Genomic DNA, 23,844 nt, shown 5'->3' with positions numbered 1-23,844 from the left:
ACACTGCACCCAGTAGATCAACAATATTCTTATTATTCTACGGTACATGACTGAGTCCCGGATTGACTACTGGCTCCTGACTGCCTCGTTTTCAAATGCAGTGACGAGCTGTGATATTCACACTCACACGCTATCGGATCGGTTTCTCTGTGCCTCGAACTATGTGATATCCCCCCCCTCCACCCGCGCGCAAAGCACAGGATGATGCCATCTGCTATCTTTAAAGATCCCAATGTATCTGAATCCCTACATATTGAGATTGAAGAATTCTTCAACATCAACAAAGGCTCCGTTAACAGTCGCAACACTTTGGGAAACCTTCAAGGTCTGGGTACGGCGTATCCTCATGGCCAAAACCACTGGTATGCTTAAATCAGTTAGGACAGAATTGAGTCTGGAGGAGTCCCGCCTACGGGAAACACATTAAAAGTTACAGTACGACACATAATAAGGGCACCTTGGCAGACATTAACAAACTGTTAAACGACTTAAATAAATTAGCTGATAGGGAAGTGCAATATATGGCCGCCCCTGTGAGGGCACGTAGGTACGGAGAGGGCGACAAGGCAGGAAAATCATTGGCCAAGATGTTGAAAGCGGAAAATTACTGCAACCCTATTGCTAGCATCTAAGCAACAAATGGAGTAGTGATGACCCAATGGGAAGAAATAAACATTGCATTTACACAATTTTACACAGAACTGTACTCTATTCAAGACGAGAAAATAGCTGAGGAAACGTATGAATATTTACAGGCACTACAGCTTCCTATACTCTTCCCTTAGGCTAAGTCCTCGCTGGATTTACTGATTACCCAGGAGGAAATAGTTGACGCTAATAAAGCCGCGGCATCAGGGAAAGCCCCTGGTTCAGACATCCTGGATATTGAATTGTATAGGGAGTACCACGAAAAGCTAGTCCCCACCTTGCTGGATGTGTGGGAGGAGGCTATGGACCGGCTTACACTCCTGGACTCGATGCGCAAAGCTATAATTATGGTATTATTGAAATCCCTGCGTCCCTCTGATATGTTTTCATACAGACCCTTTCCCTAATAAACGTAGATGCGAAAATATTTGCCAAAATCCTTGCGACTAGGCTTCTCCCCAACATGCCCAAATTAGTGCATCCGGACCAATCTGGATTCATTCCAATGCGATCCACCACCCTCAATCTCTATAGGCTGTTTGGGGCAATGGCACAGATATACCTGAAGGCAAAAGCAGCAGTGATTGCGCTAGACACCGAAAAGGCATTTGATTCTGTCTCCTGGGTGTATCTATTCTCTGTGTTTGAGTGCTTCGGACTGGGTCCGTACTTTATAAAATGTGTTTGACGCCATTACTTCAACCCTGGGGCGAGAGTCCTTACGAACTACACTTTGTCGGCACTGTTTCCCCTGGGTAGGGGTACCAGACAAGGGTATCCTTTTTCTCCCATACTGTTTGCCGTAACAATTGAACCAATGGCGGCGTTTGTTCGTAAAAACCATGGACATTGGGGCGTCGGAATGACTGGCCCTCCTCAAATAATGTCACTCTATGCAGATGGTTTTTTTTACATTTTTTTTATTACTTGTTTCAATTGAATTTTTTTTTATTTTTAAAAGGATTATCCTGGTAAATCAATCTTTTTACAGATCAGTCAGATCAAGTTCCAGACAATGCTGATAATACCAGCCTCTATAATCGAGACCCCAAAGTATTATTGTTACTACTGACTTCTGAAATTGTATTCGCTCTCCTCTCTTGCTTCTCCACTCTTTTTGACTGCTTAATCTCTGTTCTCTCCTCCTCTCCCTTTTCCTATCTCCTCCCCTTACTTTCTTCTATGCACTTACTCTATCAGAATTGTCCCTGGACCTAGTATGATAACAACCTTGTCTGTCTCCTCCCTCCTCCCCTTACTTGTCCCCCCCGCCACTCCCCACCCTTCAGCACTATCTGAAATGTCGTCAGGCCTAGTACAATAGTCACTTATTTTGTTCCTCCACCCCCTTTCTGCAGATGTATTATGTTTATATTTTATTAACAACTAGATAATCAATTTAAAGCTTAGAGGAGTATCTGTTGAATTAGACTCGAGATTGAGGGGGCATGGGTGTTGTGTTGCGGTGGGCGACATGGGTTTGGAGGGGGGTGGGAGTAGGACATGGGTTTCGGGGGGGGCAAGGCTGTCTGTGCCCCGGCCCCCAAAACTGTTAAGATGGCCCTGCGAAGGTTATGGGATTAATTTCTTGGGAGGGTGTTAGGATGACTGTGTTTTAGAAGGCTCTCAGGCTTCTCTCTTTACCGGGCAGGAAACTTCCTGAAAAGGTAGGGAATTGGGAAAGCCAGTATCTTCACTGTCTGGTGTCCTGACTAAAGATGGCTGGTAGATCTCTACTGGCTGTTCAGATGTTCTAACCTCCCCAGAGCATAAAGAGGCATTCTCATCTCCTCCAAATCCCACAATGCTGTCACCCCCGTGGGAGGACATTACGGTTTAAGCTCCTTGTTCTCTGGGGATGATAACGGAGTGTCCATAGTTTCGGGAGCATCAAAACCTTCTCTTTTTCAAAGGGAGAAGGATCTTATTCCTTCCACTGCGAGTCTTGACTCGGTCTGATCGTAATTAAGAGTCAGAGTTTATCTCTGCCTTCAGTTTTGACCCACACAAAATACATTCTTGGTCCCACCTCCCACCAGGTTGTTTCTCTTGGCTCTCTGGGTTCTCCATCTCACTTCCTCGCGTGTTTCCAGAGAATTTCATACACCAAGACTCCTACCATCTCACCTGTTTTGACCTGTATCAGATTATAAGACAAATTCAGGAGGGCAATGTGTATCTTCTCTCCACCAGATAGGAGAGGCAGTACAGTTAGTCTTCTTTCATCTACTCTCACTCAGTGGCATGAGAGAGATAACTGAGTTAGTAGGAATCTTTACCCTAAGTGCGAGGGAGAGGACAATTTTATCCCTACCGGGAAATCGCCACTTGTATGGAAAGAAAAGCATATAAATATTCCCCTCCACCTTTGTCCTAGTAGGTAAAATGCCTTGAGAAGTCAAGGGGAAAAATTGGAGCACTAGCCTTTGGTCCTGCTGGCAACATGTTCTCTTGTTCTTTTTATAGGACTCAGTCCACTGGTAGAAAAAAGCACTGGTCTAGATCTTTCCCCAGGTAAAAGTGTTATGGGACTGGAACATGTCTTGGTTGCTTGGGTAAAAGACCCACTTTTCCAGATTTAACAATCGTTCGGCTAGAGCTTACATTCTCTAACTTACTACGTGTGTGGGATTCCCAGTTTGTGTCAATCGAGCTCAATCCCACCACTGACACCACATGTGAGGAGTTGGAAATGAAATCCGGACACAAAGTTGGCATGTTTTTGGTAAGACTTTTATTTAAATGATGAGTTGGGAAAATGCCTCTCTGACCCTATTTTCTTTTCTTTTTTTTCTTCCTTTTTTAAAAAAGTATGTTTATAGCCATTTTTCCAACGTGTCACAAAAAATATCAACCCCAAGGGTCCACCCCCCTGTGTGTCCCACAACACCTCGCCCCCCCACACACCGAAACCCCCCCCAGTATTCCCCTCCTCCTAATGCCCTACACCTCCCCCATGGCCCTCCTCACCTTCCCCCCTGCACCCAGCCGGCAAGTATCTCGCAGTGGCACCACCCTCCAGAATAGGGCAGATATACAATGTCCAAAATCCTCAGATTGTGCGGGCACATCTGATAGCAGTACTCATCGCGGAGATACATTAACACCATGCCCCAGTCTTCCTGAAATTTCGGGTCATGCCCTTGGGTGTTATATGGTACCCATTCCATAGCGAGAATGTGCCAGATCTTGGAAAGGCACTCGTGGACCGTGGGGGCCTCTTTGCATTTCCATTTTCTAACCACCACTAGTATTGCTGCGAACGCCTGGACCATGCATGCTTTAAAGTGTGCCCTGCCTTGTTGCGCTGTTTCCCTCTCCCGGAGACCCAGCATGCATGTCTCAATCCTAGGGAAAGGTTAAGATGCATCGTTTCCTTAATTGAGACTTGTACATGTTACCAGAAGGGCTGTAGGACTGGACATGACCACCATATGTGGGCCCAGTCCCCTGCCCCTTGCATGCCCTCCAACAAACTGACGACTAGGCCTGATACATCTAGAGCCTCACTGGGGTTCATTGCCACTGGAGAAGCACTTTTTCCACGCTCTCCTCAGTTGAATTTACTGGGTTATCTTGGTAATGTCGCCCCATAGAAATTTCCACTCTTCCATGGCTGTTGGCCAACCCAGTGTTTTATGTAGGGCCAGGTGCCATTCCCCAGGCGCTCTGAGATAATTTTATACAGTGCCGAGATCAAATGGGTGTCCCCTGAGTGAGTTGTGATGTAGTTCTCAAAGGTGGTGAGCTGTCTGTCAAACTGTCTTGTTTGATGGGTGTAAAGCCCATTGGCGCAGCTGGTAGTATTGAAATCCCCCCCCTCCTCCTTCCACCTCCTGAAGGCCGTCCCTTGCTCCCCCTCCCCCCGGGGTGAACTGTGTGTTGCCAAATAATGGTGTGAATGGGCCTGGTACCAACGGTATACTCCCTTCGCTCACTAAGGTATCCCATGCCTTCCCCAACAGAGCTGTGCTCTAAGAAGCCTGCATATTTGCCGGCTTGTCTGGTTTAGCCAGCCAAGGTACCTCTGCTAGAGGGGAGCCAACAACTGCACAGCCATACGCGTCCACTGCTTTAGTCTTACCCTGATAACCACTGCTTTAATCACCCTCAGCTGGGCAGTCTGGAAATAATGGTTGAAATTCAGCACCACCAACCACACATTAGCTCTCAGAGCCATGAGTACCTGCAGCGCTATCCTCTGTTTTCTATTCTTCCATAGGAATGCAGAGAAGCTTATTAAGTGTATGAAAAAATCTCTGGGGAAGGGAGACCGGCAAGGCTTGAAGAAAGTAAAGTGACCACGGAAGGTTTGCCATCCCAATCAAGGCCATCTGTCCGATCCAGGAAATATGTAGGGGGTTGCAGCGTTCGAAATCGGTCTTAGGAGTCTGCTACCTGCTTCCACCCCCAGAGATTATCTGATATGTTGGATCAGTGGTGTCAAAAGAGCAGTGCCATACCAAGGAACCCTAATATTTACACTGATCTGAAGAGGAATAACAATATAAAATGAGTTAAGTTCATATTTTCTGGTATAAAGAAGTGTGGCTAACATCAGTTGGATTTTAGATTAAAACATTTTTACTTCAAGGATTACGCCCTTTGGAATCTGAATTCCGTGAATAACTATTTTATTCCCAACGTTAAAAAAGGGTTTAAAACGTTTTTCAAATTCTTATCTGGAGCACTGCCTAGACTGTTTTTGTTGAGGTTTGCTTTTGTTTTGAGGATCAACAGAATGAAGTAAAGATGATTATTTTAGGAGGCTTTATTCTCAGTGTGTTCAATGCTGGATGTCATGAGTAGTGCTTATATAGAGTTGCCTTTCAATGAACCATAGCTTGCAAGTTTCTGTGCTTTACTGCTGCTACCATTTCATCCGTTTGGCTAAAGGTTTTCCTCCGTAGAATGGGTGTGTGTCTCTAAAATGAAGAGTGGTAATCGCCACCCAATTGCTAAGTTAATACCAGCTAGCTTTCACATGCACAAAATTGTGTTGCTAATAACTGTTGACTTGCTGGATGGATCTGGCAGACATTTTCCAACTAGAATGTTCTGGCACATACCCCTACAAACTGGAAATTTGGGGGCAAGCTCATCGAGCGGTTCGAAAGTTAATCATTGAAAGAAGAGGCTTTCTGCCTATTAGCATTAATTTTCTCATAGAGAAAGGGTGCTTTCCTTGGAAACGCACATAGCGAAAACCGCTGGATGGATTTCCATGAAATATTTAACAAATCGGGCAAACATTTGCAGATATCCTTTTTTTCTTTGGTTTGGTGTGAATCTGCCCAGTATTATTTTTTTTAAAAAACAATAATGAAGGGGGTATCCCAGGCCCCTTTTTTAAGGTTGCAAAGAGTCCTCAAACAGTGCCAACGTTATACGTAGATCAGAAAATAGTCTTCCTATGGCGAGCCCAACCTCACCATAAAGGGCAGTGAAACTTGTTCTAATGGAGTGCAGTGTTTGCTAAGTTAGTTTTGTACTAAGTGGGCTTTAATAAATGAATGGCACGATTTGTTTGTAATGACTTCTGCTGAACAATAAAGTTGATTGATTCATAGTTCACCTAGATACGAAAAGATTGTCTATTTTTTTAAACGTTGCCAAATGTTTTTACATTTCATTCAATACCAGACAATATGTTATTTTCCACTTTCCTGTCTTTGTGTGCATGCTTGAGCTGGAGAACAATTGTAACAGTTAAATACGTTTAATATATAGGATTAGCAGAGCAATTCTCTTGCATTTAAGAAAAGCTATTTTTTTCTCATATTTAGTTTTCTACTCCTTTTAGCTCAACCAGCAGGATTGCCAGAAATCCTGAAGAAGAGTCTTCATAGCTGTTCAGTGGAGGGACAGGAGGAAGTATTCCTAATTGGCAAGAACTTCTTGAAGGGTGCCAAAGTGCTTTTCCAGGACAATATACCAGGTTAGCATCTTTACTGCACCAAGTCTTTTTCCCAATTTAAGGTTTTATCACCTTTTTTTTTTTTTTTTTTTTTTTTTATTATGACGTTTTTCGATATCAAAATCTTTACAACAACGGTTTAAAATCGTATTCTACATATAAAAATCAAGTTCAAACATAACAAGCAAAGAATATAGCAAGCAAAAAATAACGAGCAAAAAGTAAGAGAAAGAGAAAAAAGAAAAGTAATATAATACAAAATACAAGACATTAAAGATAGAACATACTAAAAACTTGAATCCACTAAAAAAATATGATGGACAATACAAAACAATATAAATAGCAGCATACTAAGAACTTGATAAAAATGAATTCAATTCAGCCATTCGAGCATATAGCTAAAATATATCGGATCAGCCCTGAGCCTTCCAAAGTGATATTACTGTTAGCAATTTGTATCAGCAATTTGTTATTAAAACTTAGATCTTCATTCATGCATAACTTTGATATTTGCCAGCTTCTGCTCTATCACAGACAAAAAAAGTATAGATCGACAATCAATGACTGCCTATACCCCCACATACATTGTAACCACAGTAGTTCAGATTTATGATTTGATGATGTATCCACATAATTACCTAAGTATCTTAGGTTTTATCACCCTTTCAAGGAGACCACACCGAGGAGACCATGGAAATAAAAGCATTATTTGAGAAATATCTTGTATAGAAATATAAGTTTCCACACCTTACTTTATTAACAAAGTCTATATTGCAGAGACACTGGGCCTCATTACAAGTGTGGCGGCCACGGAATGAACCGTGCAGGTAAGGGACTGGCTCCGTTCATTCCAGGCCGCCACATTACGAGGTCTGCAGTGGGTCCCGCTCTTGACGCCTGGCCAGACAAGACGTGCAGAGCGGGACCCGCTAGCAGACCAGGATGCTAACAACAAGCCCATCTTTAACAGGCCCATTGTTAGGATCCTCCCCATTCCCATTGAGCCCTATAGGGGCTCAAATGGGAATGGGGATGTTCCGGGTCCCGCAAAAGGTAATTACCGGGCCCTCCAAGGTCGGAAATGCCCGATAATTCCCTATTTTTGGGACCTGGACCCGGTACCCAGTTTGGGAGTAACCATGCCGGTAAGAACGGCATGCCTAACTCCAAACTCCAAATGAGGCCCACTGTGTCTTGTGATACCTTTCAACAAATTTGTGACCATAGCGCATCAGTAATCTCCATGTTGATGTCCCTACCTTCATCTTATCCTTGCCCGCCCCTCAACTGTTGGTTCAGCCAGCAACAATTCTTTATATAAACTAGAGGTCAATCCCTTGGTGTCCCTCTGTGTAAGCAAGAGTGTCTCAAAGGCTGTAAGCTCCCTAGGGTGGTTATCGCCCCACCTGGAATCAGAGAGCACACCCTTCATTTGTATGTAAAGGAAGATCGACAAGTTACCTATCTGTAAACATCCCCCCAGTTGTTTGCGAGACAGAAAAGGACCCCTGTAGCTGTCCTGCCTTCTTCAGCCCCACCTCAAACAATCCCTGAAATCCTAACAGTTCATGGATTAGACCTCGCAATGGAGGTGCCCAAATACAGCTCAACGGAGAGGGCCAGGACGTAAGCCTAAGCCATTGGGTATGTCTCTCCCCTACCTCCACACATTCCACAATACCTCCAACACTGAGTGTTCAAAGACCCGTCTGGGGATTCTCCCACGAAGGACCCACAACCAATCACCTAAAGTAACCAAGGCAAGGATTGCATTCTAAAGGGCTACCCATTGTTTGGAAGTGTGTGGATTGAGATGGTTCACCAAAACGTAATTGCGCTGCCCTATAGTATGACTGCAGGTCTTGGAAGTCCACTGTTCCACTTTCTCTTTGGAGTATGAGCATGCTATACACTATCCTGGGCTGGGCGCCTTGCACAGGAATCGCAACAAGCCCTAGTAACCACTGTAGACACCATCTGAAATAAGAATAGTAACTTAGGGAGGAGAGTCATTTTAACACAATTCAGCAATTCAGCCTGGTATCTGCACCCCCAAATATTTAAAACCTTTGTCCATAATAAGAAAAGTCAAGTTTTTGAGGTAGTCTTCCTCCTCCTGTGAGAAACCTGAAGGTATTCTCCTGAATAGATCCTGGGAATCCCTTATTCAAGTGGCCAAAGATGAACTAGCCCTCCCTTGTCCCAACCCTAGGGGTATACAAGTGGGGAAGGATCACCTGGGTTGGGGAACCTGGGGTTGTGCTTGGGGAAATACTCCAGATGAGGCGCGGTATGTTATCAGAGAAGGGGACAAGATTTGATAGGCTGTACCAATTCGGCCTCTGTACCTCCCAAAGAATCTTCCCCATCTCAATCCGAAATGTTCAACGTTCCTCCATCCCTCCACCCGGACCTAGTTTGGGGGTCCAGGGACTGCAACCTACAGACGGGCAAGCCCTTCCGGCAGCCTTCTCCTCAGGCCACCATCACCACAGACTCCTTGCTCAAGGACTGGGGAGCCACCCTGGACGATCTCTCGGTCCACGTTAGCTGGACTCGACAGGAGCAGGAATACCACATCAATTGGTCGGAGCTGAAAGCCATCTGGCTAGCGCTCAGAGCATTCCTACCACTTCTCAAGGGCACGGTTGTCCTCATCCAGACAGACAACTCGACCAGCATGTACTATGTCAACAAGCAGGGAGGCACCAGATCCCCTCCTCTGTGCAGACTGGCGATCAGCATGTGGGAATGGGCCATGGAAGACCTCTCGGCAGTCCACCTCCCGCGGGAATCCAACCTGGAGGCGGACAGGCTCAGCAGGCTGGGAGTGGACAATTAAGAGTGGCAGCTAAACAACCTTGTTATTCAGGTGATCTTCAAAAGATGGGGTCACCTCCAAGTGGCTCTTTGCCACCTGGCACAACAAGAGTGCCCCAGTTTGCATCCTGGCAGGGTCAGGTCCCCGGCTCTCTGGGCGACGCATTTCACCTCCAGTGGACTGGCATGAAGGCCTACGACTTTCAGCCCACTCCCCTGATCCACAGGGTACTTTGCAAGATCAAGGAGTCGCACCGACTCTGCATCATTCTGATTGCTCCATGGTGGCCGGCCAGACCATGGTTTTCGGAGCTCCTCAGCCTCTCGGAGGTGCCCCCGATACACCTCCCGACGGGCCCAGCACATCTTCTGACGCAGCAGGGGGCAGGATCATCCACCCCGCGCCAGGGAAGCTAGCCCTCACAGTGTGGTACCTGAGCAGGTAACGCTTTGGCACCTTAGCCCCTCACAGGCCAATCTAGAGATCATACAGGGTGCCAGGAGCAAAGCCACCAGGGCCCAATACAAGAGCAAATGGACCAGGCTCTGCCTCTGGGCAGTCTCCAAGGGAATTGACCCTTTGGCCTGCAATCTGGACCAAGTGCTCTCCTTTTCGGCGCACCTCGCTCATTCGGGCGTATAGGTCGACACTTGCCGTACATACCTTGCAGCCATTGGGGCTTACAGGAACTCGGAGGAAGGCATTTTTTCCTCTGCCAACCCTATCGTCAAACACCTGACCGGTCTCGCAAGGCTCTACCCGCCCGTCAAGAGACCGCACCCTGTGTGGGACCTAAATATAGTCTTGGACGCCCTGGTGCACAAACCAATCGAGCCAATGGCGTCCGTGGACATTAGGCTGGTCACCATCAAGACGGCCTTACTAATCGGTCTTATCTTGGCTCACAGATTCAGCGAGATTCAGGCGCTGGTCGCCTCAGAAGCATATACCACCTTTAACAGGGACAAGGTAGTCATGTGGACGCACCCGGCCTTTCTGCCCAAGGTTCCATCTGCATTTCACTTGAACGAGGAAATAGTCCTTCCGATGTTCTTTAACGATCCCAAGGATGAAGCACAGAGTGCTGCACTGCCTGGATGTCAGGCGCGCACTGAAATTCTACTTGGACAGGACCAAGAGCTCGAGGCCAGGCTATCAGGCCTCGAAGGCTTCCATTTCCCGATGGATGGTCTCTGCCATCAGAGAAGCGTACGAGGGCCAGCTCAAGCCGCTCCCGGCCAACATGCATGCCCACGCATTCAGGGCCAAGGCAACGGCCATCGCATTCCAGCGCCATGTCCCTTGGCAAGTCATAAGCAGGGCGGCCACTTGGGCCTGTCCCTCAGCTTTTTGCTGGATGCCGGCTCTAGATCGGATGCGGCTTTCGGACAGGCGGTTCTCAGCCACCTATTTGCTTAAGGAGGGTCTCCTCTCCACCCTGGGGCTACAATCAGTTGTAATTGCCCATACAGTATGGAGGAAAGGGGACGGGACGTAAGAGTAATTATAAGTTACTCTTAGGCCATAGTCCCCTTTCCTCCATACATCCCACCAACCTCCCCCCTAATAATACTGGTGTCATTAGGCAATGTTAAAATCTATTGTCAACGCGTCAATGGGGACTGAGTTGTGGCGCCGGAGGGCGAAGTCAGGGCAGCGCATGCTCTCTGGGCCGCACCCCCGCGCGCCTCTAAATTTAAAGGGGAGGAAGGTTTTTTCTGGTGAAAAAGGTTCTGTCTCGCGTCCCTTGGAAGGGACGCCCATACAATATAGAGGAAATGGGACTATGGACTAAGAGTACGTTAGTCACTACGGTGAGTAACTTATAATTTATAGGCCTGTCCCTGGGACATTATACCCTTTAATGGTCCCATCTTACCTTACACTGTGGGCCCATGGCTCCATCACTAGGGCGTATAACAAAGGGATTAAAAGGCAGCTATGTCCAGTACCCCGGGACAGATGAAAAGATTGGGACTCCAATCTATTAACTCACACCGTCGCTGAGGGGGACAAGTATTGTGCTCCAATCCACCCCATCCACATCTCCCTATACCAAACCTCTTCGATACTGCCCTCATGGATGAACAGTTAACCTGGTCAAACACCTTTTTGGTGTCTAAGAAAAGCACCAGTGCCCCGTCTCCCCAAATGTCCGAGTTGGTCAAAAGATCCAACATCTTCCTGAGGTTCTCTGACCCATGCTGAATTCTCACAAATCCTGCTTGATCGGAATGGACTAACTTCATAAGTAGTACCTCCAACCTTGAAGCCAATATTCTCATGAACATCTTGGCAGCAACATTGAGGAGTGATATAGCCCTATAGACCAAGCAGTACATTCGATTCTTACGCTCCTTCGGAATCGCTGTTATCAAGGCACCCAAAAATGATGGGGTACGGGGGGACATCTTCAGCTGCCCTGATGATGTTGTATACCTTCACCAATGGAGGAGCCAGAAGATCTACAAACATTTTATAGAAGGCTGACATAAATCCATCTTCCACCAGAGCCTTCCTGGCCTTCATATGTAAAATGTCCTTCTTAACCTCCCCATAGTGTTATCAGCTTCCAAACATTCTCTCTCCTCCATCGATAAAACCGGCAGACACATGCCACCCAGTTACTGTTTCAGCTCAAGATCAGACTGTGTGTTTTCTTTCTGGTATATGCCCTCCTGAAACTCTGCAGACCTATGGAGGAACCCCTCAGAGTCCCTAAGAATACCATCCTCCGCCCCCTTATCTGTTCAACTCCCCTCACATTCCTCAACGCCCTCAACCTGTTGGCAAGAATACCTTCTTGGTCTCCCTTTACATAATATTTCTGTTTCATGAATTTCATCTTCCTATGTGCGTCCCCCAAAAGTATGGAATGCAGTTCCTGTCCTTTTTCCCCAAATTTTCTGGAGAACGGAGTCTGCTGCCCCCTGATTGTTGTGCAAGCTAGTGTGCAGCCGAAAAATGTCACCTTTAGCCTACTCTTTCCCTCTTTTTCTTCGGCCCTTCAGCTATTAGAAACCGTCTGAAGGTGGCCTTTGCCGCTTCCCAAACATGTTGCTGCAAATTCTCTACCGTATCATTCGATTCAAATAAGCAGCCGATCTCCTTTTCCATAAAGTCCCAACACACCACATCTGAGTCATTCCAGCGCCATCTGTTCCCCTTTATATTGCCGGGCTCCAACCGCACTGTCATATCAACTATGTCATGATCAGGCCAGGCAATGGTTTCCAACTTTATAGTGCCAATGCTATATGATACTCTTTCGAGAGCAAGCAATCAGCAAATCTGGTGCAGGTATCGGAGGCGGGGGGGATAAAAAGTATATCCACCCTGCTGGCCATGTCGATCTTCATATATCTAACCAGTAATAATGTGTGATGAGGTTTGCGAATTCAGCATGTTCCATCCCTTACACTGACAGCCGCATCTCTCCCTGATTTCTAATCCACCAACGGATCCTGGATCATGTTAAAATCCCCTCTTTCGAATGGATTGTGTCCTCCAACATATTCCACATCTTTTACATCTATTGTCCACAGCTGTGCTGCTCTGGAAATGTTTTCGCCAGAGGGTGTCCTGCGTCGATGGCGTTGGGTCTATGCCCCTCGGAGGCCTCCGTCGAGGGTGACGTCACCAGGATGTTATAAATAGGACGCACAGCGCCCGTAGCCTCAGTTCCGTTTTTCCTGGAAACGTGTTTGCTTCGAGAACTTGCCACACCTCGTGTTATCTTCTTGAAAGAATGTCTTAATCTTCTACCCCTCCGACTCTGCGGTATGGGGTTAAGACATGCCGGGACTGTGAGTCCAAAATGTCGATAACAGACCTGCACCGCATCTGCTTGTGGAGTCTGGGCGAAAGTCATGATACTGACGACTGCTCGAAGTGCCAGTCATCGACTGCCAAGGCCTTGCGGCAGCACAAGGCAAAGTTGCAGGTAGGTCGGGTTTCTAAGCCTCGTAGATCCCAAAAACATACAGGTATTTTCACTGATGATTCGAGGGGTGACTCTCCTCACCGGAAGGAATGCTGTGGATCTCCGTCTCGGAGTGGGTCTCGCCACTCCTCCTCATCTCGGCACTCCCGGAAGCGGCGTCACTGGTCACCTTCCCCGTCCTCGTCGGATGATGGCTCTGCGAGGAAAGTGGCTTGTCCCACTAAATCCTCGACTCCTGCGGAATGGGAAGCATTCAGGGAGCAAATGCTGGCAATTTATTAATCCCATTGCATAGTTCCGTCCGCGCCTTCAGTAGAAACCGGCAGGGTATTGTCTCAGTCCGATGCTCATGCGCTTTCGGGCCCTCTCTCTGCGATAAACATCGGGAGCCGTCGAGGTCCTGTTCGGACAAGGCTCTGGTGGATCGCCAGAGACGTGCCAGATCCAGGTCTCGGTCTTCGTCCCCAGCGAAACCGCAGAAACCTGGAAAGGGACAGAGGTCGGCGTCGACACCATCAGCGCAGTGTCTGTCGAGTGCAGCAGTCAGAGCTTTGCCTTCGATCCAGCCCTCGGAGCCTTCGATGCCGAAGCCACCGGCGCCCTCCACACCTTTTTGGCTATTTGGACAGAATTTGCCAGGGGAGGCCCCTGGGTGGATCCTCAGAGAAATGCTTTATCTGACACTGTGAGGCCTGTTGTGGACTCCAGGGCCACTCCTGTCCCTAGGAAGGAGTTCTTTCATTCTCTACATTATATTTGAGGATGAGGAGAGTTCAGATATGGATTTGGAGCCTGTTGAAACTCATGAGGCTCCTGACATGGTCTTTTCTGACGACAGTCATTGGGAGGAGTTGCGTCAATCTTTGCATGATGCCGGTGGCCTTGACACATCTCCTGAGGTGGAGTTTGGTAGGCCAGAGCCTGGGGCTCATGCTGAATCCTCCTATAGGAGGTTGATGTCGAGAGTTAGAGTATCTCGGGTGGTCCGGACCTACGGTTGCATTCGATCAGGATGACCTGACTGATATTTTGGATCAGGGTCTGTCCACTGACCCAGTGTTGCCTTTTCATTTGGCATTGCAAAAAAGTTTGGCGGCTACTTGGCAGAGCCCAGAGTCTCTTCCGGCGGTCATCAAGTTGTTGACTAAGAAATATCGCCCATCCGGTAGCGACCCCAGCTATCTGTCCGCTCACCCCACTCCGGAGAGTTTGGTGGTTCAGGCGGTTACGGCCACCTCGAGGCAGGCGGCGTACCCTACCCTCCTGATAGGGACGACAAGCGCTTTGATGGTTGGGTACGCAAGATATTTTCTGCTGCGCGTATGGTACTGAAGTCGGCCAACTCCACCTGTGACTTGGCAAGATTTTCACACACTCTGTAGAATTGTCTCTCTAGCGGCTGAGCATATTCCCGAGGGGGAAGAAAGGGATGGGTTGCTTGCTCTTATGCAGGATGGCAAGGATGCCATGTGTGAATCCCTTCAGTCTGATTTGGACACAGCAGATAGTCTTAGCCAGTCCATGCCTGTGAGCATCGTGATACGCAGGTTTGCGTGGTTGCGGAAGTCCGGTTTTGCTCCGGATGTGCAAGCCTGTCTTCTAAACATGCCCTTTCATGGCTCTCATTTGTTTGGCAGCAAGGCTCACGAGAGCCTTGAGAGGTTGCAGACCTCAAAAGCTGCTGCTAAATCTTTGGGCGCAGCTGTGTGTCAACCTCCCCCTTTTCGTCCTAGGAGACAGCAGTGGAAGGGGGGGGGGGTTCATTTCATTACTACACCTCTTTTGGTAGAACGAGAGGAGCTGCTAATCAAAGGGGTCACCGTAAAGGTACCCATGGTGGACGGGGTACTAGAGATGCCAAAGCCGCTCAGGCAGCAGCCTCTTTGCCTTCTGGTGCTGCCACAGCCACCCCAAAACAGCTGTGAGGCCATGTTTCATTGTTCACTGGTTGGGGGCAGACAGCTTGCCATTCTTCGAGATGCTGAGACAATTACTTTGGATGCGTGTGTTCTGGATACAATAGCCCACAGCTACTGCCTTCCCTTCCTACAGCGGCCTCAAGACAATCCACCGGGGAATCTCTTTAAAGCTTTGTGCAGGAAATCTTGACCCTGCTGGAGAAAGGCGCTATAGAACTGGTTCTTGTGGCGGAGAGGAACAAGGGATGGTATTCCCCATATTTTTTGATTCCAAAGAAAGACTGGGTACTGAGACCCATCTTGGAATTGTGTTGGTTGAACAGGTTCCTCAGGAAGGACAAGTTCAAGATGGTCACTCTTTCTCACGTCAACTTCAGGATTGGTTGGTGTCTCTGGACTTACAGGATGCTTATTTTCATGTGCGAATTCATCCAAAGCACAGAAAATACCTGAGGTTTGTGGCTGGCAACTCGCACTTTCAGTTTTGGGTCCTGCCATTCGGATTGACCTCCGCCCGAGGGTCTTTACCAAGCTAATGATTGTGTTGGCAGCGTATCTCCAGAGAGGGGGGGTTCATGTCTACCCCTACCTGGACGATTGGTTGGTCCAGACGTGTTCTCCCGAACAAGCTTTGGATCATCTCAACCTCACCTGCCACTCCCTTCACAAGCTGGACTTCTCCCTCAATTTCAAGAAGTTGCATGAGACACCTTCCCAACACCTCCAGTACATCGGGGCTGTGTTGGACACGTCCTTGGAAGTGCTCGCCTCCCAAGGCGAGGGCTCATCACATTGTACAGATGGTCAACAAATTTCAACATGCCCAGAGTCTTCTGGCTTTCGAATTCTTAAGGTTGCTCGGCCTCAAGGCATCCTGCATTTTTCTGGTGCCAGAGGCCAGACTGAGAATTAGATCCCTTCAGTGGGTTCGCAAGATGCAGTGGTCGCAATTCTCAGGCAAGATGTCGGATCCCGTTCAGATTCTACTCTCGGTCCCGCAGGATCTTCTGTGGTGGGCCTGCGAATGGAATCTGATGAAGGGGGAGCCGTTTTGGCAACCATGGCCAGAGGTGACAGTGGTGATGGGCGCTTCCCTCACAGGATGGGAGCTCATGCCAACGATCTGAGCGCTAGCAGTCGTTGGTCTCCGTCGGAGTCCAAACTCCACATCAACCTGTTGGAGCTGACGGCCATCAGGCAGGCACTGAAGGCTTTTCTGCTGCTTGTGCGGGGGAAGAGTGTCCTGATCATGACGGACAACACAGTGGCCATGCATTACCTCAACAAAAAAGGGGGGTAGGGTCACTTCCACTATGCAGAGAGGCGATGCAGCTCTGGTTCTGGGCGATACAGCATGGAATCTCACTCTCTGCAGTTCATCTAGCCGGAGAGGAGAATGCAGCGGCGGACGCTCTGAGCAGGCAGAGCACGGTCTTCCACTAGTGGTAGTTGGCTCAGGAAGTCCTTCTGGAGATATTTGCCCTTTGGGGAACCGCCTCAAGTGGATCTGTTCGCGACTGGTGCCAATCGGAAGTGCGAAAGATTTTGCTCAAAGGAATTTCCTCCGAGAGGAGCCTTAGGGGATGCATTGGTCAGGGATTGGTCAATCCCACTTCTGTACGCGTTTCCTCCGGTCCCCGTCATTCCTCAGGTGCTAAGGAGGTTGCGGAGGTTCGGATCCCACATGATCCGCATTGCTCTGGATTGGGCCAGGAGAGCGTGTTACCTGGACCTTCTAGAAATGTCCATATGCTCTCCACGCCGTCTTCCACAAAGAGAGGATCTTCTCTCGCGCAAGGGGGGGTTCTAGTTCTCCATACAGAGGTCAAGACTCTAAACCTTCACGCTTGGTTTCTGAAAGGTTGAGCTATATACTGATTGGGAACTCCCGGATGTTGTGCTGGAGGTGTTCCGTTCGGCCAGGCGGCTGGCAACCAAATCCCTGTACCGTTGCCATATGTTTTGCGACTGGTGCAGAGGAAACAATGTCGATCCTTTTCAGTGTTCCATTCCGATGGTTCTTTCTTTTTGCTTTCTTTGGCCCACAGGGGTCTTCAAGTGGGCACCATTAAAGGTTACCTGGTGGCGCTGTCAATTTGAAGCGCTCGTCTGAAGAATGTTCTTCTCCAGCATGGGGTCTGGCATCGATTCACATGCTCATGAATATTCCCCGTCGTCAGGCTGGGAATCCTCGGTAAAGAAAAAATCAGTATCAGTTTCGTTTCTGATCTGTCTTTCTTAGTAGTAACCAATCACTGATCTCTGGGTCATACTGCCCCCAGCCAATGACTGCCCTCTCCCTAAGCCCCGCCTCTGGCAGCCATCCTCAGATTTTTACCGCACGCTCAAGTGTTGGGAGTCCTCGTGCTTAGCTCTCAAGTTTTTTGCTGCGTTTTCGCGCTTTTTCAGGAGATTTTCTCATTTTTTGGTTTAATCGAGCCTCAAGCTCCACCTTTTCTACTTCTGATAACGGGGACCCATTTCGGAATTCTTCTATGCCCCTCAAGGGTGAAGTTTTCGTCGGGTTTACACTTCTTGGAGGATTCCAGAAGATCTGCGGCCTACCTCAACGGACATGGCCCAGGACAAGGGAAGCTCGACGCCCGGATCAAAGCTGTTCAGGTGCTGCCCTGGATGCGGATTACAAAACGTTTTCAAGGAGGACGAGCATTCGCAATGTCTCTACTGCTTTCATGAGGACAAGACGCACGTGGAGAAGGACTGTGCATTCTGCAAGAACCTTTCGGAACGGACCAAACAAGATCCGTTGTTCCCGCCTCGCCGCCTGGCTGGAGAAAGGCACAGCAGGTGAGAAGGCGAAGAAAAAGTCTCCGCGGACACCGGGAGCGCCGAAAGGTCGGGCTCTTCGGCTGCCAGGCAGGGTGCGACTTCCCCGGCACGTTCAACCACGAGCCAGCGCTCTGGTTCGGGGAAGAGGAAGTCTGAGACCCCGGGTAAACTGCTGGAGCGTCCCCGGTCGATCTCGAAGGGGGAGCGAGGCGCTGACCCTCCCCCCAAGGCAAAGGCCCAGGACGCACCTAAGGTGGTGAGGGCTTTGATCCAGCCGGCAAAGGCCTCTATCAAAGTGGTCGCTGCGACCCTGGCTAAACCGGCTGAGACTACGCCAGTGGAAACGGCCACCGCGGAGGGAATCCTCTTTCCAGCCCATCGTTAAGACCCCCGTGAAGTCCCCGGCGGAAAAAGAGGGGGGGGGGGGGGCGGTGGGCGGTGGCCATTACAGACTCGGAATCAGCCTCTGAGGAGGAGCTGGTGGAAACTGAGAAGAGCCTCAACGAGAGGTTCATAGGCCTCAACGAGAGGTTCGAGCCCAGGGGACGGTCCCCGCTGACGTGATCGAAGATAGCGACGATGGCGACGAAGAGGGCCCAGTGGAGCGGCCATCTCGTCCGTCGCAGCCATTACCCGAGCCCCAGGGTATCTCGGCGTCCATTTTGTTGGCGATCCAATCCTTATGTACCGAGATAAGGACGAGATTACCACAGACCCCGACGGAGGATCCAGAACCAGGCCCGTCGGGAAACCCTCCGAACAAGCGGAGTAGAGTCCACCCCTCTCCGCCCTTTGTGCCCGCGAGGCCTGTGGACCCCTCATCCCCCTCGCCGGACCCTAGAGAGGATACGGCGACGGATACAGCGACGGGGAGGGACGACGACGGCGGCGATGACACAGCGGACATCCGGTCATCACCCCCCCCCCTCGGGCTTCTCCAGCCGACAAAATTGGCTCCTTTCACACCATGATAACCAGGGCATCCGAGCTCTTCCAGCTCTGCCCTGAAGAACAAAAAACTGAAGGGTTTCTTTACCAAAGGCGGCCAAGAGGAAGACGGTCCTCGCGGTGCCTTTGCTCGACGACATCTGGGACGAGGGGCTTGCTGTCCTCAAGAACCTTTCCACGACACCCGCCAAAAGGGACAGGTACGAGAAGAAGTACCGAGTCCCTGATGCCGCCCCATTGTGCCTCAGGGCCCAGCCCACGCCGGACTCTGTCGTCTCGGCAGCGGCTAAGAAGAAAGCAGCGGGTGCAGCGGCTTCAACTTCCACTTCCCCGCGGGACAGCGAGGGCAAGAAGTTGGACTCCATGGGACGACGAGTCATCTCGTCGGCGGCGACGACGATTAAGGCGGCCAATGCCTTAGCGATCGTGGCCCACTACGACAGGGAGCTCTGGTTCAAGATAGCTCCCCTGCTAGACTTCCTACCTGACAAGAGGGCGGAGGCCCTACAAATTCTGCAGGAAGGCGAGGTGGCGTCGGATCAGGCCATAACGGTGGCAACGGACATTGCCGATACCTGATTTCGCCAACTGGGCAACAGGGTTTGCCTCCGACGACGAGGATGGCTCAAGGCGACAGACTTTCTCCAGGACGTCCAGACCAGAGTGTTGGATATGCCGTTCGACGGCAGCAACCTTTTTAGTAAGGCGGTGGACGAGTCTCTCCAAGCCATCAAGACCGACTCGGAGACGGCCTGGGCCCTAGGGGTACTTCAACAACGACGGCCCTTTCGGAGCTCTGGAGGCAGACAGGGTGCCTCCAAAGGATCCAGCGGTGGCTCTTCCACATACCGCCAGGCGGCCCGCTCCTCTTCCCAGGAGGCCTACAGAGGTCGCGTCAAGCAAGGGGGATCCCGCCATCGTCGCCAAGGCGGTAAGGCCACCTCCAAACAAGACTGACCCGGCTGTGTCGTCGGGCCCCCACCGAAGCATCCCGGTGGGAGGCAGGCTGACGAAGTTCGTCAGCGTGTGGGAGTCCATCTCCACTGACCGTTGGGTGCTGGACACCCTGGCCAACGGGCACTCGCTGCAATTCCAAAAGAAGTGCCCTTGCATTCCTCCCGTGGCCAGGAAGGAGACTCATGTCCCTCAACTGCTGTTGGAGGTAAGGGCGATGCTCAAGAAAGGTGCCATCAAGCTCGTCCCCAGGAGGCTCTGGGGCTCCGGAGTGTACTCGAGGTACTTCCTCGTCAGAAAGAAGACAGGCGGTTGGCGCCCCATCCTGGACCTGCGTCGGTTAAACAAATACATCAAGGCGCAGAAATTCAGGATGGTCACCCTCCAGCACGTGCTGGGACAGCTGGAGAAGGGCGACTTCCTATCGTCATTGGACCTGGAGGATGCTTACTTCCACATCCCCATTCTAAAAGGGCACAGGAAGTTTCTCAGGTTCGTGTTTCAGGGACGCCACTACCAATTCAGAGCCCTACCGTTCGGATTGAAGTCGGCACCCAGGGTATTCACCAAGTGCCTGGCACCAGTGGCGGCGCGGCTGCGCCTGCAGGGGATCCACGTCTACCCCTACCTAGACTACTAGGTAATCCGGGCAAGGACAAGAGAACTTGCCATCAAACACACAGCGAGGACCGTCCGGCTGCTCACGGAACTGGGGTTCGCCATCAACTACCCCAAATCCCACCTGGTTCCGTCGCAAGTAGCACTGTTTCTGGGAGAAAAGCTCGATACAGTGGGGCAATTAGCCTCCCCGTCAGAGGAGAGGACGAAGACCATCCTGGGCAAGGTGCGGCACCTGCTTGCCACGGACGTGGCCAGGGTGAGGTCCATCAAGTCCCTCCTCGGGATGATGTCCTCATGCATCTATCTTGTGCCCCTTTGCAGACTTCGGATCCGTCCGCTACAGGAGTTCCTCGACGCCCGCTGGTTTCAGGCGACTGGCTGCTTCGAGGAAAGGATCACTCTCGACGAGGAGTTCCGTCAGGCGATCCTATGGTGGGGTACCCATGCTCACCTCACTACAGGCACAGACTTTCAAACCCCGGCGTTTCAGGAGACGGTGACGACGGACGCCTCTCTGGAGGGTTGGGGGGGCCACACCAGAGATCTCCACGCAAGAGGCCTTTGGCTCCCGGAGGAGAGGTCTCTCCACATCAACATTCTGGAGCTCCGAGCAGTGTTCTGGGCGCTCAAGTCGTTCCTTCCGTCCCTCAAGGACAAAGTGGTGAGGATCTTCACCGACAACACCACCACGATGTTCTACATACGGAAGCAGGGGGGCACCAGATCCCCAGCCCTATCCAAGGAGGCCCAGGATCTGTGGCACTGGGCCGTCGCCCAGGGGATGTTTCTGGTTCCCTTCCACTTGGCAGGAATAAAAAACACCATCGCCGACTCACTCAGCAGGGAGCTGCGCTCGTGCCCCGAGTGGGAACTACGTCAGGACCAGGTGGATCGGCTCTTTCGTTGATGGGGCAAACCCCAGATCGACTTTTTCGCGACTGCGACAAACTCCAAGTGCCAGAGGTTCGCCAGCAGGTTCCCGCAGCCGAGGAGCATGGGCAATGCTTGCTCGTTCCCCTGGGACTGCCTGTTTCTATACGCGTTCCCTCCGTTGCCGTTGTTGCTCCGCCTCATCAACCTAGGGTCGGCCAAGCCGTGCTGCGCAACCTGTTCGCCTAAGGTGAGCCTGCTGAGGAGTTAAGAGTTGCTTAAAGTTGAGTTTTGGATGTAATGCTTAATGTTGAGCCTTTGCCACCTCCCGTGGCTGTGCATGTGTATACTGCTATGTATTCTTTTATTCATGAGCATGTGAATCCATGCCAGACCCCATGCTGGAGAAGGAACAAGTTACTTACCTGTAACTGTTGTTCTCCAGCATGGGTCTGGCATGATTCACATGCGAACCCTCCCGCCTTCCCCTCTGCGGCTCTTCACTTGGTCATACTGCCACTTTGCGTGCTACCAAATCTGAGGATGGCTGCCAGAGGCGGGGCTTAGGGAGAGGGCAGTCATTGGTTGGGGGCAGTATGACCCAGAGATCAGTGATTGGTTACTACTAAGAAAGACAGATCAGAAACTAAACTGATACTGATTTTTTCTTTACCGAGGATTCCCAGCCTGACGACGGGGAATATTCATGAGCATGTGACTCGATGCCAGACCCATGCTGGAGAACAACAGTTACAGGTAAGTAACTTGTTCCTTATTTGAAGATTCATTTGCTTTCCCAATTTCTAAAAGGGCTCACAAATGTGTTCCCGTCGTCCTTGTTCCAGGTGCCAGTTTGGGATCTGAATTTGGTCTTGAAATTCCTGATGGGTGCTCCGTTTGAACCCCTGCACTCTTGTCCTTTGAGATTGTTGTCTTTGAAGACGGTTTTCATGGTTGCAGTTACATCTGCTCGCAGAGTGAGTGAATTGCAGGCACTTTCATCTAAGCCACCCTTTCCTATGTTCCACAAGGATAGGGTTCTACTGAGGGTACATCCGTCCTTCCTACCTAAGGTAGTGTCTGAGTTTCATCTGAGCCAGAAAATGGTACTTTCTGCTTTCTATCCTCCCCCTCATCCTGGTAAGGAAGAGGAGACACTTCATAGGTTGGACCCTAGGAGAGCGTTGAGAGGATGTCCAGGGTCAGAGTGGACAACCAGCTTTTTGTGGGATACACTGGACACTGATTGGGCCAGGCTGTTACTAAACAGACCTTGTCCTAGTGGATTATCCTCACCATTACTGAATGTTACAGATTGGCAGGAAGGACCCTCCGGAGGGCTTGAGAGCCCACTCCACTAGGGGCGTGGCCACATTCACAGCCCTGCAGCGTGGAGTTCCTATTAAGAATATTTGTGACGGAGCAACGTGGTCTTCCATCTACACCTTTGTCAAGCATTACTCCCTGGATACGCTCCATGGTCAGGATATGGCCTTTGGTAAAGCAGTGGTTTATTCTGCCATCTGATTGGGTATTCTAAATTCTTTTCCCTCCTGCATTGACTGATACTGCTTTGGGAGTCTGTCAAAGATGTGGAATACGTTGGAGGACACAATCCACTTGAAGAACTAGTTACTTACCAACTGGTAACTTTCTTTCGAATGGATGTTCCTCCAATTTATTCCTCATCGCCCTCCCAGCCTACCCCTCTGAAGAATTTCCTATGTTATTTCAGCTCGCGTTCCCGCAAGGCTAGGTGCAGTCAAGCAGTCTTGTATGAGCATGTTATACGTTTTGGAGGAAAAAACATAGGACGCATGGCGCCCGTAGCCTCAGTTTATTTATAACATCCAGTGATGTCACCGTCGACGGAGGCCTTCGAGGGACATCGAATCGACGCAGGATGCGCATTGCCGAAAAGAATTCCGAAGCAGCACAGCTATGAACATTACTTGTCAAAGATGTGGAATATGTTGCAGGAACATCCAGTCGAAAGAACATTACCAGTTGGTAAGTAACTAGTTCTACTATTGTAAATCCCTCATACCATTGCTGAAGCATATAAGAAGCAGAACGAAAACTCGGTGGTTTGTGTTGGGGGCAATAAAGAGCAGCCAAAGTGATTCTCTGATGACCCAATATACCCTTTACCGTAAGTTACCTCCCCTAAAGTGCCCTCTTAGTCTGTACCTCCTTTAACAACAACGATTTTGCCAAAAGACTACCCACTCCACCACTCTTCTTTTCTCCCTCCAAGGCCCAGAAGGATTGACCCACCACACCTCCCTTCAAGATAAAAATTCCTGCCCATGCCAGAAATTAGTTTGCTGAACAAAGGGTGCAATTTCTGAAAGCCCCTGAGCAAGAAACAACATTTATGTGGTGAATTTAGTTCCTTCACGTTCAAAATCAT

At 49.9% G+C, this 23,844-nt stretch overlaps 1 protein-coding gene across 3 annotated transcripts in view; it reads left to right on the top strand.

Annotated features, from left to right (window-relative positions):
• NFAT5 (nuclear factor of activated T cells 5) overlaps nucleotides 1–23,844 on the top strand; it is a 1,479,138-nt gene that overhangs the window by 913,437 nt on the left and 541,857 nt on the right. For all 3 annotated transcript variants that reach the window (XM_069635522.1, XM_069635523.1, XM_069635524.1), the window contains exon 7: nucleotides 6,452–6,586. In XM_069635522.1, coding sequence (XP_069491623.1) covers nucleotides 6,452–6,586 — 135 coding nt within the window. The remainder of the gene's footprint in view (nucleotides 1–6,451; nucleotides 6,587–23,844) is intronic.

Source organism: Ambystoma mexicanum, chromosome 1q (genome assembly GCF_040938575.1).
Source record: "Ambystoma mexicanum isolate Mex_15411 chromosome 1q, UKY_AmexF1_1, whole genome shotgun sequence".
Taxonomy (NCBI): Eukaryota; Metazoa; Chordata; class Amphibia; order Caudata; family Ambystomatidae; genus Ambystoma; species Ambystoma mexicanum.
Note: the sequence above shows the minus strand (reverse complement) of the source record. Positions and strands in the feature narration are given on the sequence as shown.